The 17594-nt window shown below is 44.1% G+C and overlaps 1 protein-coding gene across 1 annotated transcript in view; it reads right to left on the reverse strand.

The window, feature by feature from the left end:
• Window positions 1-12398: 12398 nt before the first annotated feature.
• The window catches only part of LOC144695845 (complement C4-like), a 148425-nt gene continuing 143229 nt past the window's right edge, over window positions 12399-17594 (reverse strand). The window contains exons 11-13 of the mRNA XM_078566874.1: window positions 13661-13747; window positions 13145-13277; window positions 12399-12670 (exon numbers count right to left, since the gene is read on the reverse strand). Coding sequence (XP_078423000.1) covers window positions 12529-12670; window positions 13145-13277; window positions 13661-13747 — 362 coding nt within the window. The 3' untranslated portion in view covers window positions 12399-12528. The remainder of the gene's footprint in view (window positions 12671-13144; window positions 13278-13660; window positions 13748-17594) is intronic.

A 17594-nucleotide genomic window follows, 5' to 3' on the forward strand; every position in this document is an offset into this window, starting at 1 on the left:
GTTTTCACTGCGTTGTTTATCTGCACTAATATTGTCTTGCTAATTCCATGCCCATGAATGGAACCCATTAATCAGACATGTCAGTGTTTCTGAATTAATCAGTTCGGTTAAATGTGTTTTGAAACAGGATATTGCCATGATATATCAGCATGTTAAGTGAAAAATAATCTACCATTATCCACTTAATTGCATTGCTGCAGTTGGAAAATCATTCAAGGATTGCGGTACCCACAATTGACCAGTATGTTATACATGTTTACCATACCCTATTTTGTTTTTTTATACTCCATGCCTCTATTTATAATTCCAAGGCTCATGTTTTTATTTTAACCCAATTTGTTCTGTTGAATTGCCAGCTGGGGGAGAACAATGTGCACGGTTGCATCAGTGGTTTTTTGATTCCCAGGGAAGCAAAGGATCCTCGGGACAGCCGGGAAAAGTGGAGTTAAATCCACAATCAGAGCAGTTATGACATTATTGAATGGCGGAGCAGGCTCGTCGGATCGAATGGCCTACTCTTGCTCCATATCTTATGACTGCATGATATTATGTCCTTCTGCACCGTACCCTATTTATAATTACACACCTTGGCTTGTTGCACTTCTTATTCTTCCTAGTACATTATATCGCCGAACAATTCACAGAAACGATATTCAGTGGTTGACAGGGCCCTCAACCGCGTCCGGCCCATCTCCTGTGCATCGGCCCTCACACCTTCCTCTTCCTCCCAGAACCATGATAGGGCCCTCCTTGTCCTCACTTATCACCCCACCAGCCTCCGCATTCAAAGGATCATCCTCCGCCATTTCCGCCAACTCCAGCATGATGCCACCACCAAACACATCTTCCCTTCACCCCCCTGGCGGCATTCCGCAGGGATCATTCCCTCCAAGACACCCTGGTCCACTCCTCCATCACCTCCTACACCTCAACCCCCTCCCACGGTACCTTCCCATGCAACCGCAGAAGGTGCAACACCTGCCCCTTTACTTCCACTCTCTTCACCATCCAAGGGCCCAAACACTCCTTTCAAGTGAAGCAGCATTTCACTTGCACTTCCCTCAATTTAGTCTACTGCATTCGCTGCTCCCAATGTGGTTTCCTCTACACTGGAGAGACCAAACGCAAACTGGGTGACTACTTTGCGGAACACCTTTGGTCTGTCCACAAGCATGACCCAGGCCTCCCTGTTGCTTGCTATTTCAATACTCCACCCTGCTCTTATGCCCACATGTCTGTCCTTGGCCTGCTGCATTGTTCCAGTGAAGCTCAACGCAAACTGGAGGAACAGCACCTCATCTTCCGACTAGGCACTTTACAGCCTTCCGGACTGAATATTGAGTTCAACAATTTTAGATCATGAACTTTCTCCTCCATCCCCACCCCCTTTCTGATCCCCTTTTTTCCAATAATTTATATATATATTTCTTTTCCCACATATTTCCATTATTTTTAGATGTATTTCCATCCATTGTTTTATCTCATCCTTTTAGCCTATTTCGATCCCTTCCTCCACCCCACCATCACTAGGGCTATCTGTGCCTTGCTCGTCCTGCTTTCTACCCTTGATGTCACCTATTATCACATTCCTTAGATAAGCCAGAGGATTGGGAAAGTTTTAAAAACCAACAGAAGATGACCAAAAAACTAATTAAGAGGGAGAAAATAAACTTTGAGGGTAAACTAGCAAGTCATATAAAAACAGACAGTGAGAACTTATTTAAATATATATAAAGGAAGAGAGAGGCCAATGTCAATATAAGCCCCTTAGAGAATGAGGCTGGGGAACTGATAATGGGGAACCAGGAAATGGCAGAGTAGTTGAATAAACACTTTGTATTAGTCCTCATGATAGAAGACACTCATAGCACACCAAAAATGCTAAATAATCATGGGGCAAAGAGGATGGGAGGAAATAAATACAGTAACTATCACTAGAGAAAAGGTATTAGGGAGGCTGATGGGACTAAAGGCTGATAAGTCACTTGGACCTGATGGGCTGCACCCTAGGATATTAAAGGAAATAGCTGCAGGGATAGTGGATGTACTGGTAGTAAGCTTCCAAGAATCCTTAGATTCTGGAAAAGTCCCAGAGGATTGGAAAACTGCAATGTAACACCCTTATTCAGAAAGGGAGGGAGACAAAAAACAGGTACCCAGAGGACAGTTAGCTTAATATCTGTCATTGGGAAAATGTTGGAGTCTTATAAAGGATGGAATAGCAGGGCATTTAGAAATGCATAATATAATCAAGCAGAGTCAGCATGGCTTCATGAAAGGGAAATCATGCCTGACAAATTTATTAGAATTCTTTTGAGGAGGTAACAAGTAGGATAGACAAAGGGGAACCAGTAGATGTAATATATTTGGATTTCCAAAAGGCATTTGATATGGTGCCACACATAAGGCTACTTAAATGATAAGAGCCCATGGTGTTCGGAGTAGTACATTTGCATCGATAGAGGACTGGCTAACTAATAGAAGTCAGAGAGTTAAGCTACGGGGAACATTTTCAGGATGGCAACCTGTAACTAGTGGAGTGCTACAGGGATCAATGCTGGAGCCACAATTATTTACAATACATACATATTAATGACTTGGATGAAGGAAATGAGTGTACTATCACCAAGTTTGTGGATGACACAAAAATAGGTGGGAAGACAAGTGGTGAGGATGACACAACGAGTCTACAGAGGGATAAAGACAGGTTAAGTGAGTGGGAAAAAATGTGGCAAATGGGATATAATGTGGGAAAGTGTGAGGTTATGCACTTTGGCAGGAAGAATAGAGGAGATGAATAATGTTTAAGTGGAGGAAGACTGCAGAAAACTGCAACACAGAGGGATTTGGGGGTCTCGTGCTAACATACAAGTTCAGCTGGTAAGGCAAATGGAACTTTGGCCTCTATTTCAAAGAGAATGTGGTATAAAAATAGGGAAGTCTTGCTAAAATTGTACGAGGCACTAGTTCGATCACACCTAGAATACTGTGAACAGTTTTGGTCCCTTTGTCTAAGGAAAGATATAATGGCATTGGAGGCAGTCCTGAGAAGATTCACTAGGTTAATCCTGGGTATGGAGGGATTTTCATATGAGGAGAGGTTGAGTAGGTTGGGTCTGTACTCATTGGAGGCGACCTCATTGAAACATGTAAGATTCTTAGAGGGCTTGACAGGGTAGATTCTGAGAAGTTGTTTCCCCTTGTGGCAGAGCCTAGGACCAAAGGGTCCTAGTCAGAGTAAAGGGACGCCCATTTAAGGCAGAGATGAGGAGGAATTTCTTCTCTCAGAAGGGTAGTCAATCTGTGGGATTATTTACTGCAGAGGGCTGTGGAGGCTGGGTCGTTAAGTATATTGAAGGCTGAGATAGACAGATTTTTAACCAGTAAGGAAATCAAGGGTTATGGGGAAAAGGCAGGAAAGTAGAGATGAGGATTATCAGATCAGTCATGATCTCATTGAATGGCAGAGCAGACTCGATGGACCGAATGGCCTACTTCTGTTACTAAGTCTTATGGACTTATACGTGTGCATTTCTTATCCAAAACATTTACTCTGTCTTCGTCAATCCTTTCTTAGTCATTTCATCACGTTTGTCCTACCTTAGGTCTTTCCGTTTATTTTACCACCCACCACTCCCACCCCCCCTCCCCGCCCCCCTCCCCCCACCCCCCCTCCTTCCACCCCCCCCACCCCCCCACCGCCCCAAACCATTCTGATTTTCCATTCATTTGTTCTTGCACAAGAGGTGCATACCAAACAATTGGATCCACATTCTCTGGACTGAGAGAAGCGACTCCGCAAACAGGAGACTGTGAAAACTCCGCAGCACTGCCACATCCAGTCGCAACTGCTCCTGATCTGGCACAACCAACCGCAATGTCGGTGGAGGTCTGCTTCACAGCGCGTAGGAAACAAGGCAGCAGCATTTGCAACCATCTTCAGCCAGAAGTGTCAAGTAGATGATCAACCTGCAGCAGGTTCGTGATTGTTTGGATTTTTTTTCACGTTTCTCTCTGAATCGCGACAATATTGAAATTCAAGGTTAATAATTAAATGTAACAGTTTAAACCGGGTACTAACTGGAAAGGGAGGGGGTTATTCTCCGTCATGAATTGGAACCTGGTGGCTTTTGTTTGCAATTCCTGCTCCATGTGCAAACTTCAGGACACTTCGCGCATTTCGGGTGACCACTTTTATAGGAATTGCCTCCCACTGCTTCCGCTGGAGCTCAGGACGTCTGAGCTTGGGGGGCAGCTGGTGTCACAGTGGAGCAACACAGGGAATGAGAGTTTTCTATCGTGTGTCACAGGGGGTGGTCATCCGGCAGGCAGTGAGAAGTCAACATAGATGACTGGCCATGCGGAAGAGTAGGAAGGGGCAGGTAACACAGGAGTCTTAAGTGTGTGTGTGTGTGCCCATATCAAACCGATACTCAATATCTGGAACCGCTGAAAGTGATGATGCGCTGAGGGAGTGTAACTCAGGCCATGACACCAATGGACAAGGTACTGCACAGGAAGAGACAACACAGAATAAGCATGCTGTTGTTATAGGACACTCCCAAGTTAGGGGGAAAGGAAGTCATTGATGTGGCTATATCCGTGAGTCCTGTATGGTGTGTTACATCCATGGTGCCAGGATACAAAACATAACAGAGAGGGTGAAGCACATTCTGCACAGGGGCGCTTGCGGGCCAGTCGTTGTGGTAAACATTGGTACCGACACAATAGTGAGGCCGCAGGTAATGAGGTCCTAACATTAGGTTTTAATGAGATAGGGGGAAGTTTTAAAAAAAGGATCTCGAGGGAAGCAAGTTCTGGATTATTCCAAGTGCCACATGTTATCCATATCTGGGAAGGTAGGAATGTCAATGCATCGCTGGGAGTTTGGTGCTGGTGGCGAGGTTTGTTTGGGGGTGGGGGTGGAGGCAGTGCGGTGTTGGTGGTGTCGGTGGTGGGAATTAAAAGTCTTGGGGCATTTGAAGCATTTCTGGGACAGAAGGCACTCATTCAAAAGAGGCGGGTTGGGGCTCAACAGGACTGAGGTCAATGTCCTTTAGGGGACGTTCGCCGATGTGTTGGGGTGGGGTTTAAGCTAAATTCACCGGAGGATGGACACCGGCATAAATAGGTAGAAAAATTGAAAGAGGTGTATAAAGTTAGAGTGCTGAACACTATTTGAGAAGGAAGTGGCACAATATCAGATAGGGAAGGTTTAGAAGCACCACGAAAAATGCAAAGACAGAAGTGTAATGCTTGCGCATAAGCGCACAATGTGTCTTGAATAAGTTTGATGAGCTACAGGCACAAATAACCAAGTGGGTATAGGAAGTAGCGACAATAATGGAAACGTGGCTTAAAATGGTGATTACTGGGTGCTTGATATACAAGGATATAAAATGTTCAGAAAACATGGGAGGGAAAACAAAGAGGTGAGGTGGCAGTAATCATGAGGGAACGGACTGCGTTGGTTAAAGGAGGATATGCGTCTGAGAGAATAAGGGCAAAGTCCATTTGGTTAGAGTAGAGGAGAAAATAAGTGAGACCGCATAGCTTGGGATATTCATTGAGCTTCCGAATGTCAGGGGCAGATAGCAGAACATATGTACAGGGAAATCGCAGAGTTGTGCAAGAACGGGAGTGGCAATACTGGGGGATGTTTAATACCCAATCATCGATTGGGATAATGTTACACTAAATGGTAAAGAGAGGTAGGAATTTCTAAGATGTGTCATTGATCAGTATGACCTGGGCTCAACTGGAAAGGAAGCATTGTTGGTTCTGGTGCTGGGAAAGGAAGTGGGACAAGTGGACCATGTGTCTGAGGAGGAACACTTGGACAAGGCTGATCAGCGTATCATCACCTTTAACTTAATAATGGAGAAAAGCAATGAAGAATCAAATCTAGAACCTCTGAATTGGATGAGGGCTAACTTCAGTATGATGCGAAGAGGCCAACAGGATAAAATAGGCTGTCAGGAAGAAATGTAATGTAAAGAAATGGGAGAAATTATCGTCGGAAATGGCAAAGGCTTTGAGCAAATAATCTGTCTGCTTTCACGGTAGAAGTTGAATGGGCACTTAACATGAATACATTTGCGGGGCTACGGGAATAGTGTGGGGGAATGGTAATGTATAGATATATGGCATGTATTTGATGGGCCGAATGACCTCCTATACTTTTATGGCTATGAGTTTAATGGGGGAAAGACAATGAGGTTTTGGAATCTCTGCTTTCAAACTTTGTATTCTTTTCCCCATTCCTAACTGAAAACACAAACTGGAAATGGAAACAGAGGGAGCAAACTGACTTTCTACGGAAACGGGAGCTAAAACTGAGGTTAGTGAACCTCTAACTAACCTTTGCCAAGACTGAAACTGGTTGAGTCTCTATGAATGGACAGAGGGCCATTAAAGATTGGCAGTGGCAGTTGATGAGCCCAGTGGTGCAGTGGAGACAAATTGAAGAAGGCAGAGGCGAGATCGAACAGCCGGAATGAGCTGTTGCAGCTTTTTCCTGTTATTTGAAGATAACACTGGTGGATCCACACCAACCAGAGCTACCTGAGGAAGTTCCACAGGCTTTGTGGTGAAGACCGTGCCCGTGAAACTGCAGCTCGCTCTTCGCTGCTGTCGGCTGGGCTCCAGGTCACGTCCCCAAGTAACAGAGATGAAATTCTTGGGAAGGAAGACAGAGTTTGAAGGACTTTGTGACTCAGGTTAATAAGCTTTATGCTGAGTGGGCTGCCGAGCCCAATTCGTACGATGGGCCTTAGTTGTACCTGCAATTGAATGTGTAATATATAGCTTATAATCGACTGCAGCTTGCCTGTTGATTCATGCTTCGCTTACATTGATTCTGGATTAGAGGTTATCTGTGATAGTATTTAGTGTTTGCTTTGTTTGACTCCTGTATAGTAAAACTAATCTTCTGTTTTAAACAGTGAAACCTTGTGACTTTTTCGTAAGTAACTGGGATTTAGGATTTATTTAACATTAGAAATAAAATAATGGTCTTTACAGGGATCGTAACAGCGATCTTTGAGGAAGAGATACTTCTGCTAAGGGTTAGGTACATTGAAACAAGGACGAATAATGAGGGGGACAGTCCAACAAGTAACTCACACATGAGGCCAGTCAGGAGACAACAGGAAATGACGCCATAGATAACCTTCACCCTGGAGAATCCAATCAGAGGATCACTCACTTGCTAAACCAATCAGGGATGAATCATTCCCTGCCCGAGCCAATCAGACTTCAGCAACATGATTGTTCAGTTTAGTGGTTTAGAGTGAGTTTAAAAGCATCAGTTTTTAGGTGTCAGCACATACAGAATTTGACAACTGAAGGCAAGACACTGCTTTCCAGAACTAAGCGAGATAGACGGATGGATAAGAGGGATAGATAAAACTGATAGATTAGGTAGGCAGGTAGACTATAGATTAGATAGATAGATAAACCAGATAGATAGGGCATACAGATAGATAGGGCAGACAGATAGATAAGACAGACAGATAGATAAGACAGACAGATTGATAAAACAGATAGATAAAACAGACAGATAGATAAGACAGACAGATAGATAAAACAGACAGATAGATAAAACAGACAGATAGATAAAACAGACAGATAGATAAAACAGATAGATTGATAAAACAGACAGATTGATAAAACAGATAGATAAGACAGACAGATAGATAAGACAGACAGATTGATAAAACAGATAGATAAGACAGACAGATAGATAAGACAGATAGATAAGACAGACAGATAGATAAGACAGGCAGATAGATAAAACAGATAGATAAAACAGGCAGATAGATAGAGATTATAGATTACATGGATGAATAAGACATACAGATAGATAGATAGATAGATAAAATAGATTATAGATGAGATAGACTATACATTAGATAGATAGATAAAATAGATGCTAAATTGGGTAGACTATAGATTGGATAGATAGATAAATTAAAAACAAAAAACTGCGGATGATGGAAATCCAAAACAAAAACAGAAATACCTGGAAAAACTCAGCAGGTCTGGCAGCATCGGCGGAGAAGAGCAAAGTTGACGTTTCGAGTCCTCATGACCCTTCAACAGAACTAAGTAAAAATAGGGAAGGGGGTGAAATATAAGCTGGTTTAAGGGGTGAGGGGGGGTGGCTGTTGGGACAAGCAAGCAGTGAGAGGAGGAGATAACCAAAAGATGTCACAAACAAAAGAACAAAGAGGTGATGGTGGTGATATCTAAAAGAATGTGCTAATTAAGAGTGGAGAGCAGGACAAGCAAGGTAGCTCTAGTGGGGGTAGGGTGAAATAAACGATGGATGGAATACATTTTAAAATAATGGAAATAGGTGGGAAAAGAAAAATCTATATAAATTATTGGAAAAAACAAAAAGGAGGGGGAAGAAACGGAAAGGGGGTGGGGGTGGGGATGGAGGAGGGAGTTCAAGATCTAAAATTGTTGAACTCAATATTCAGTCCAGAAGGCTGTAAAGTGCCTAGTCGGAAGATGATATGCTGTTCCTCCAGTTTGCGTTGAGCTTCACTGGAACAATGCAGCAAGCCAAGGATAGACATGTGGGCAAGAGAGCAGGGTGGAGTGTTAAAATGGCAAGCGACAGGGAGGTCTGGGCAATGCTTGCAGACAGACCGAAGGTGTTCTGATAGATAGATAAAATAGTTAGTTTATAGATTAGATAGATAGAAAAGATACATAAATAAAACAGATAGGTACTATAGATAGATAGATACGACAGATAGATGCGATATATAGGTAAAATAGATTATAGATTAGATAGATAGATAAGACAGATGGATAGATGGATAAATAGATAGATGTATAGATAAAACAAATAGATTAGATGGATTATTGATTAGATAGCTAGATAAAATTGATAGAAAAGATAGATAGATGATAGATTCGATATATTATAGATTAGATAGATTATAGAGTAGATAAATTGTAGATTAAATAGACAGACAGAGACACAAAAGCCTCATGTCGCCTCGCGAATTAGGCTGCATTAGGAAACAAGAACTGAAGAGATAGAGTAAACCGCTGTTGAGCTTGTTAAGTATTGTTAAGTATTTCCCTCTACACCTCCAGCCGCTATTGGGATGGTCTGAGGGCTCTCCGATTCTTCCTCGAACAGAGGCCAGAACACCACCCATCCACCACTACTCTCCTCCATCTGGCTGAACTTGTTCTCTCGCTGAACAATTTCTCCTTAAACTTGTCTCACTTCCTCCAAATAAAAGGTTTGGCTATGGGTACCCGCATGGGCCCCAGTTATGCCTGTCTCTTAATGGGGTATGTGGGACATTCTTTAATCCAGTCCTGCTCAGGGCCCCTCCCACAACTCTTTCTCCAGTGCACCGATGACTGCTTCAATGCTGCATCATGCTCTCGTCTGGACCTCGAAAAATTTATTAATTTTGCTTCCAATTTCTACCCCTCCATCATTTTCACATGGTCCATCACTGACACTTCCCTTCCCTTCTTTGACCTCTGTCTCAATTTCTGGTGATAGACAGTCCACCAATATTCATTACAAGCCCACCGACCCCACAGCTACCTCGACTACAGCTCCTCACACCCTGCTTCTTGTAAGGACTCCATCCATTTTCTCAGTTCCTTCGCCTCTGTTGCATCTGTTCTGATGATGCCACTTTCCAAAACAGTTCCTCTGTCTTCCTTCTTCCTTAACCGAGGTTTTCCACCCACGGTGGTTGACAGGGCCCTCAACCGTGTCCTGCCCATCTCCTGCGCATCCATCCTCATGCCTTCTCCTCCCTCCCAGAAACATGATAGGGTCCCACTTGTCCTCACTTATCTCCCCGCCAGCCTCTGCATTCAAAGGATCATCCTCCACCATTTCCACCAACTCCAGCATGATGCCACCACCAAACACATCTTCCCTTCACCCCCCTGGTGGCATTCCGCAGGGATAGTTCCCTGCAGGATACCCTGGTCCACTCTTCCATCACCCCATACACCTCAACCCCCTCCCATGGCACCTTCCCATGCAACCACAGAAGGTGCAACACCTGCCCCTTTACTTCCCCCCTCCTCACCGTCCAAGGGCCCAAACATTCCTTTCAAATGAAGCAGCGCTTCACTTGCACTTCCCTCAATTTAGTCTACTGCATTCGCTGCTCCCAATGCGGTCTCCAATGCGGAGACCAAACACAGACTGGATGACCGTGAGTAGCAATGGAGCAATTTATGACACAACAATTGTGTCTAGAGGAGGTGTGAATGGCTCTACATCAATACATTATATCCAAAAGCAAATAGAGTTAATAATGGACAGCAGGAGGAGGGGAAATCAAACAATAAGGACAATTAATCAAACTGGGGCAAGTGTTTTGACCTAATATTGTAAGTCCAGTCGGCTGAAAAGTACAAAGTCAGAGGATGAGTTGCTGATACTCCTGCTTTTGTTGCAGTTCATTGAAATGCGGTAGAGCATGAGCGAGATTGAGAATTTAAACGTGGGCCGACCCGAATTTCGGCGCGACACCTAACAACTGACTGTTGGTACCAATATTCATTACAACCCCACCGACTCCCACAGCTACCTCGGCCACAGCTCCTCACACCCTGCGCCCTGTAAGGACTCCATCCCATTCTCTCAGTTCCTTCGCCTCCGTCGTATCTGTTCCGATGATGCCACTTTCCAAAACAGCGCTTCTGACATATCTTCCTTCTTCCTTAACCGAAGTTTCCCACCCACTGTGGTTGACGAGGCTCTCAACCATGTCCGACCCATCTCCTGCGCCTCTGCCCTCACACCTTCCTCTCCCAATCAGAACCATGATAGGGGCCCCCTTGTCCTCACTTTTCATCCCACCAGCCTCTGCATTCAAAGGATCATCCTCCGCCATTTCCGCCAACTCCAGTATGATGCCACCACCAAACACATCTTCCCTTCAATCCACCCCACCCCGTTGGCATTCTGTAGGGACTGTTCCCTCCAGGACACCCTGGTGCACTCCTCCATCACCTCAATTCCCTCCCACGGCACCTTCCCATGCAGCCACAGAAGGTGCAACACCTGCTCCTTTACCTCCTCCCTCCTCGCCATCCAAGGGCCCAGACACTCCTTTCAGGTGAAGCAATACTTCACTTGCACTTTCCTCAATATGGTCTACTGCATTCGCTGCTCCCAACACGGTCTCCTCTACATTGGAGAGACCAAGCGCAGACTGGGTGACCGCTTTGCGGAACACCTTCGGTCTGTCCACAAGCATGACCCAGACCTTCCTGTCACTTGCCATTTCAACACACCACCTTTCTCTCATGCCCACATGTCCATCCTTGGCCTGCTGCAATGTTCCTGTGAAGCCCGACACAAACTGGAGGAACAGCACTTCATCTTCCGATTAGGCACGTTACAACCATACAGACTTAACATTGAGTTCAACAACTTCACCTCATGAACTCTCTCCTCCATCCTCACCCCTTTTTGATCCCTCTGTTTTCAAAAAAATATTTTTTAATTTTTATATATACATTTATTCTTCCCACCTATTTCTGTTATTATTTTTTAAATGTATTTCCATTCATTGTTTTATCCCCCCTTTTAGCTTATTTTGATATTTTCTCCAACACCATCCCCTCCACCCACCCCTACTAGGGCCATCTGTCACTTGCTCATTTTGCTTTCTACTCTTAATGTCACCATTAGTACCTCTAATGTTTAGTTAATATCACCACCGTCAACACCCCTTCAACCTTTTGTTTTTGACATATTTTGCAATCTTTCCTTTGCCTCCACCTATCACTGGCCCTCTATCCAGCTTCACCTGTCCCATCCTCCTTAAACAGTATATGTTTCACCACATTTCTACTCCTCTTTAGTTCTGAAGAAGGATCATCTGAACTTGAAACTTAACTCTGTCTTTCTCTCCACAGATGCTATCAGACCTGCTGAGTTTTCCCAGCAATTTTTGTTTTTGTTTCAGATTTCTAACATCCACAGTATTTTGCTTTTAACTGAATGCTGAAGTTGCTCAAAGCAGCCACACAGTGCGCATTTCCTCTCATCAGATTAGGGAAGGTCACATTGAGAGCAGATAGCGAGAGAAATGCAAGTAAATTGTTGTTTCACCTTGAAGGAAGATTTGGAGTCTCAGACGGTGAGTAGGCAAAAGATAAAAGCCATGTTTTGCTAGTTATGTGTTGCGGTCGCCCCTGAGCCTATCCCCATTTGTTGGTGTCGCTGGTTCATTGGCCTCAGTTGCATATTCCCTGCCCCTCCAAGCCCTTCGGGTACAGGTTGGGCAATGCAATTTACATTAGAGATACATGTGAACATTGTCTCACTAAATGTCACATCTTATGAAAGATGTATGCTATGTGGAATCACAGGCCAACATAAGTTAAGGCAGGGAACAACACTGGAAGTTTTAATTAATTCATATGACAATTCAAATGTTATCATTATAGCAATCATTGCATTGGATTGAGCAGCGATACATTCAACGCATGCGCAGCAAAATATCTGTTGATTTTATGCTATATTTGACATCCGAGATTTAGAAGATCATTCATGGAATCCTTTAGGTTTTTGCAGGAGCTTCTGTATTTCCGAAGCTTGCAGATATCTTCCGATGGAATGGCTTCAACCCACGACTTGGCATCAAATAAATACTGCATCCTGCAGGTGAAGGTAAGAATTAGAGATTTCACAAAAGTTAGCTTAGTAATATCCTTGAGGAACAGAGAATTCTGCTGAAAGTTGGACAGATCAATGGAAAAGCTCTGATCCCTCATCACAAGTCAGAAATTCTTCTGATGCAACACACAGACTAGTCTTTATTGGGGGGAAGTGAACTATACTATTGGATTTATCAAGAAGTGATAACAAGGCATTGAAGTGAAGACTTAGATTTTTTTATTACTGCCCGATTGAGAGTTTACATGATTAATTCCAGTTTCTCCTTTGTAAGTGATTAGCTCATGGTTCCTCACACCATATTTTTATATGGTTTTTATATTTGATATTGACCGGCATCTATAGCCCTTTCCTAGTTGCCCTGTGAATTTGACAGTGATGGACCTGCTAAGTTGTGCTGACAGTGTTGCATAAGGTGGGAGTTGCTGCATGAACCATTGATAAAAGTTGGCTTACTTTCCGTCTCCGTCACTGGTTGTCCCATCTTGCCCCATGACCAGGTATTCGTCACCCTCCTTCAGCTGAAACTGGCAGGATTTCTGAATGAGGAAATGCCGGACGTCACTTACTTTAACACCATCGTCCTTATCTGTTTTTTGGGGGGTGCAATCGAAGGAAAAGTTGTAACATCGCAGTAATTCCAGAAAGACTCAATCAGGACTAAAAAGCACTGATTGCTTATCGCTATCCACACCAGCAACACCCACCCCAGCACCACCGGCCCTACCCCCAAACCCTTACCATTCCCAGAACCCCAGCAGTAGGGGCACAAGGTCATTTTTATCAATTGCATATGACAATTTTCACAACTGAGAAGCGTTAACTGAAGGTTAACTGATTGAGGCATCTACCATCTGATAAAGCCCGCTCTTGCAGTCAGGACAATAGGATATTACTCCGACTGTCATTTCAAAACTGTTTCTCAGCAACATCAGCATCAGCAAGAAATCCCTTTTCAAAACGATAACTTACTGCTCATTTTGAAAAGCTCGGTGATAGACGCCTGGTAATTGTCAAAGGATCCAGCTGTGGTTATGTTCACAACTCTGACTCTATAAGCTGAAAGGCAATTCCCAGAAAAAAAATAAGTTAGAAATGTCACCAGATACTGACTTTTTCACAATGTTTTGGTGAAATTCTCCCTCCTCCTTCAGATAGCCTTAACCAGCAGGGCAGGGAATTTCCAGGTGTTTGCTCTAATGACAGAGTAACAGAATTATTCTGGAACGGTGTCTGCGCCGTGCCTGTCAAAGAACAATCCACCTCTTTGCCATTCCCTCACCCACTCCCTGTAACCCTGCACATTCTGCTGCTTTGGATAATCATCATTTTGTTCTCTTAAATTCCTCGATTGATCCTACCCCCATCAAAATATCAGGAAGCGCATTCCAGATCTTAGCCGCTCGCCTACAGCAAAGAAATAAAATATATCCGCATGGATCCATTGCTTTATTTCAGTTTAACAATTAACTTAAATATCTGTCCTTTAGTTCCTACAGTCTCATCAGTGGGAACATTGTTTTCCCCTGTCGACTCTGTCCAGACCATTCTTGATTTTGAATACCTCTATCAAATCTGCTCTCAGCATTCTCTTCCCCAGGGGAAAGAGTCCCAACTTCTCCAATATACCTACCTGTGTGAAATTACTCATGCCTGGACCCTTTCTAAAATCTTTTCTGCAGTCTCCTTAATGTCTTTGCATATCTCCCGATGTGTGGAGCCCAGAAATGGATGCAATACTCCAGTCGAGGCCTAACTAGTGTTTTTATACAATTTTAAATGACAGCCTTGCTCTTTGCCTCTGTTAATTTAGCCAGTGACACTCTTTGCTCTATTAACTCCTTTCTTCGTCAATCGTGCCACTGTCAGTGACATGGACACAGATCCTTCTGCTCCCAAAACCCCTTTGCAATTCCATCTATTACCTCATTTGCCACTCCACATTCTTCCTGCCAGAATGAATAACCTCACACTTTATTACTTTGAACCACATCTGTCCTTGTCTGCCCATTCCACCAGCTTACATCCTTTTTGAAGTTCTGCACGATTCTCCTCCCAGTTTACAATGCTTCCAAGTTTTCTATCATTCAGAACTGATGAAAGTGCAACCATGGCCTGGGAGAGCAAGGAACCCAAGAGCGACATCTGAGGAACCCCATTACAAACATTCCTCTCATACGAGAAGCAACAATTCACCACCACTCTTTGCTGTATTCTGTAACTCAACCATTTTTGTATCCACGTAGCTACTGCCCCTTTTATTCCACAAGCAATAACTTTGCTCACACGTTTGTTATGTGGCCCTGCATCAAATGCCTTTGGAAGCCCATGTATACCACATCAACAGCATTGCTCTCGTAGACCCCATTTGCTGGTTGTTCAAAAAACTCCAGGGAGATGGTTAAATACAATTTTCTCTTAACAGTTCCATGCCGGATTTCCTTAACTAACCTGTGTTTGCCCAAGTGACTAATAACTTTGTTCACAAATATTGTTTCTAGCTGCTTCCCCCCCCACTGAAGGTCACCCAACCGGCCTGAAGCTAATGGGCTTATTTTTACATCTCATTTTGAACAAGAGCGCAGCATTTATAATTCTCCACTCCTACTGCATCACGCTGAGGCTAAGGAAGACTGGAAAATTGTGGCCACTGTCCCAGAAATTTTCACTCCCACTTCCCTCAGTATCCTTAGATGCATTTCATCTGGTCCTGGTGTCTTCTTGAAATGGAAACGGCCTATCCAATAGCTCCTCCTTAACAATAATAAACAGTTCACAGCCGTACGTAAGCCCCCTTTTCTGCCCTTTAGTTGTCTCCATTTTTTCCTCCTTTTACCACACTTTGAACAATCATTTGCCTATAGAAGACTCCAGAAATCGCTTATATATTAGCTGCCATTCTCTATTCATACTCCTCCTTTGCTTCCCTTATTTGCTTTTTTCATTTCTCATCTGACCCTTCTATATTCAGCCCAGTTTTCTGTTGTATTATCCACCTTATATATCCCATCAGCACACCTTTTATCCTTCATCTCCTTCGTCATCCATGTTGCTCTGGATTTGCTTGTTCTGCCTTTCTGCTTCTTGGGAATATAACTGTGACTGTGCCCATACTATGTTTTCTTTTTAGGTAGACATTTGTTTAGTTCCTGATTTCCTGCCAACCTTCAATACCAGTTTAGCTGGCACAGATCCACTCTGGCATTTCCATTTTTTTTAATTCATACATGGGACGGCGGCTTCGCTGGCTGGGCCAGCATTTATTGCCCATTCCTAATTGCCCTTGAGAAGATGGTGGTGAGCTGCCTTCTTGAAGTGTTGCAGTCCATGTGGTGCAGGTACACCCACAGTGCTGTTAGGAAGGGAGTCCCAGGATATTGACCCAGCGACAGTGAAGGAATGGCGATATATTTCCAAGTCAGGATGGTGAGTGACTTGGAAGGGAACTTCCAGGTGCTGGTGTTCCCATGTGTCTGTGGCCCTTGTCCTTCTAGATGTAGCGATTGTGGGTTTGGAAGGTGCTGCCTAAGGAGCCTTAGTGAATTCCTGCAGTGCATCTTTTAGATGGTACACTGTGCGTCGCTGATGGAGGGAGTGAATGTTTGTGGATGAGGTGCCAATCAAGTGGGCTGCTTAATCCTGGATGGTGTCAGCTTCTCGGGTGTAATCGGAGCTGCACTCATCCAGGCAAGTGGGGAGTATTCCATCACACTCCTGACTTGTGCTGTGTAGAGGGCGGACAGGCTTTGGGGAATGAGGAGGTGAGTTACTCATTGCAGGATTCCTAGCCTCTGACCAGCTCTTGTAGCCACAGTATTTATATGGCTAGTCTAATTCAGTTTCTGGTCAATGATAAACCCCAGGATGTTGATCGTGGGGGATTCAGTGATGGTAATGCCATTGAACAATGGGGTGATGGTTAGACTCGCTCTTGTTGAAGATGGTCATTGTCTGACACTTGTGTGGTGCAGATGTTACTTGCTACTTGTCAGCCCAAGCCTGGATATTGTCCAGGCCTTGCTGCATTTGGACATGGACTGCTTTAGTATCTGAGGAGTCACGAATGGTGCTGAATATTGTGAAATCATCAGTGAACATCCCCACTTCTGACCTTATGATGGAAGGAAGGTCATTGGATGAAGCAGCTGAAGATGGTTGGGCCGAGGACACCACCCTGAGGAACTCCTGCAGTGATGTCCTGGAGCTGAGATGACTGACCTCCGACAACCACAACCATCTTCCTTTGTGCTAGGGATGATTCCAACCAGCGGAGACTTTTCCCCCTAATTCCCACTGACTTCAGTTTTGCTACGGCTCCTTGATGCCACACTCGGTCAAATGCTGTCTTGATGTCAAGGGCAGTCACTCTCACCTCACCTTGGGAGTTCAGCTCTTTTGTCCATGTTTGAGCCAAGACTGTAATGAGGTCAGGAGCTGAGTGGCCCTGGTGGAAACCAAACTGGGCATTAGTGAGCAGGTTATTGCTAAGCAAGTACCGCTTGATAGCTCTGTTGATGACTCCTTCCATTACTTTACTGATGATCGAGAGTAGACTGATGCGGCGGTAATTAAGCCAGGTTCGATTTGCTCTGCTTTTTGTGTACAGGAAATACCTGGGCAATTTTCCACATAGTTGGGTAGACATCAGTGTTGTAGGTGTACTGGACCAGCTTGGCTAGGGGCGCGGCAAGCACTGGAACACAAATTTTCAGTACTATTGTTGGAATATTGTCAGAGCCCATACCCTTTGCATTATCCAGTGCATTCAGCTGTTTCTTGATATCGTGTGGAGTGAATCCACTGGCACCTGTGATGCTGAGGACCTCCGGGGAGGCCAAGGTGGATCATCCACTTGGCACTTCTGGCTGAAGATTGTAGCAAATGCTTCATCCTTATCTTTTGCACT

Source organism: Cetorhinus maximus, chromosome 21 (assembly GCF_964194155.1).
Source record: "Cetorhinus maximus chromosome 21, sCetMax3.hap1.1, whole genome shotgun sequence".
NCBI classification, from domain to species: Eukaryota; Metazoa; Chordata; class Chondrichthyes; order Lamniformes; family Cetorhinidae; genus Cetorhinus; species Cetorhinus maximus.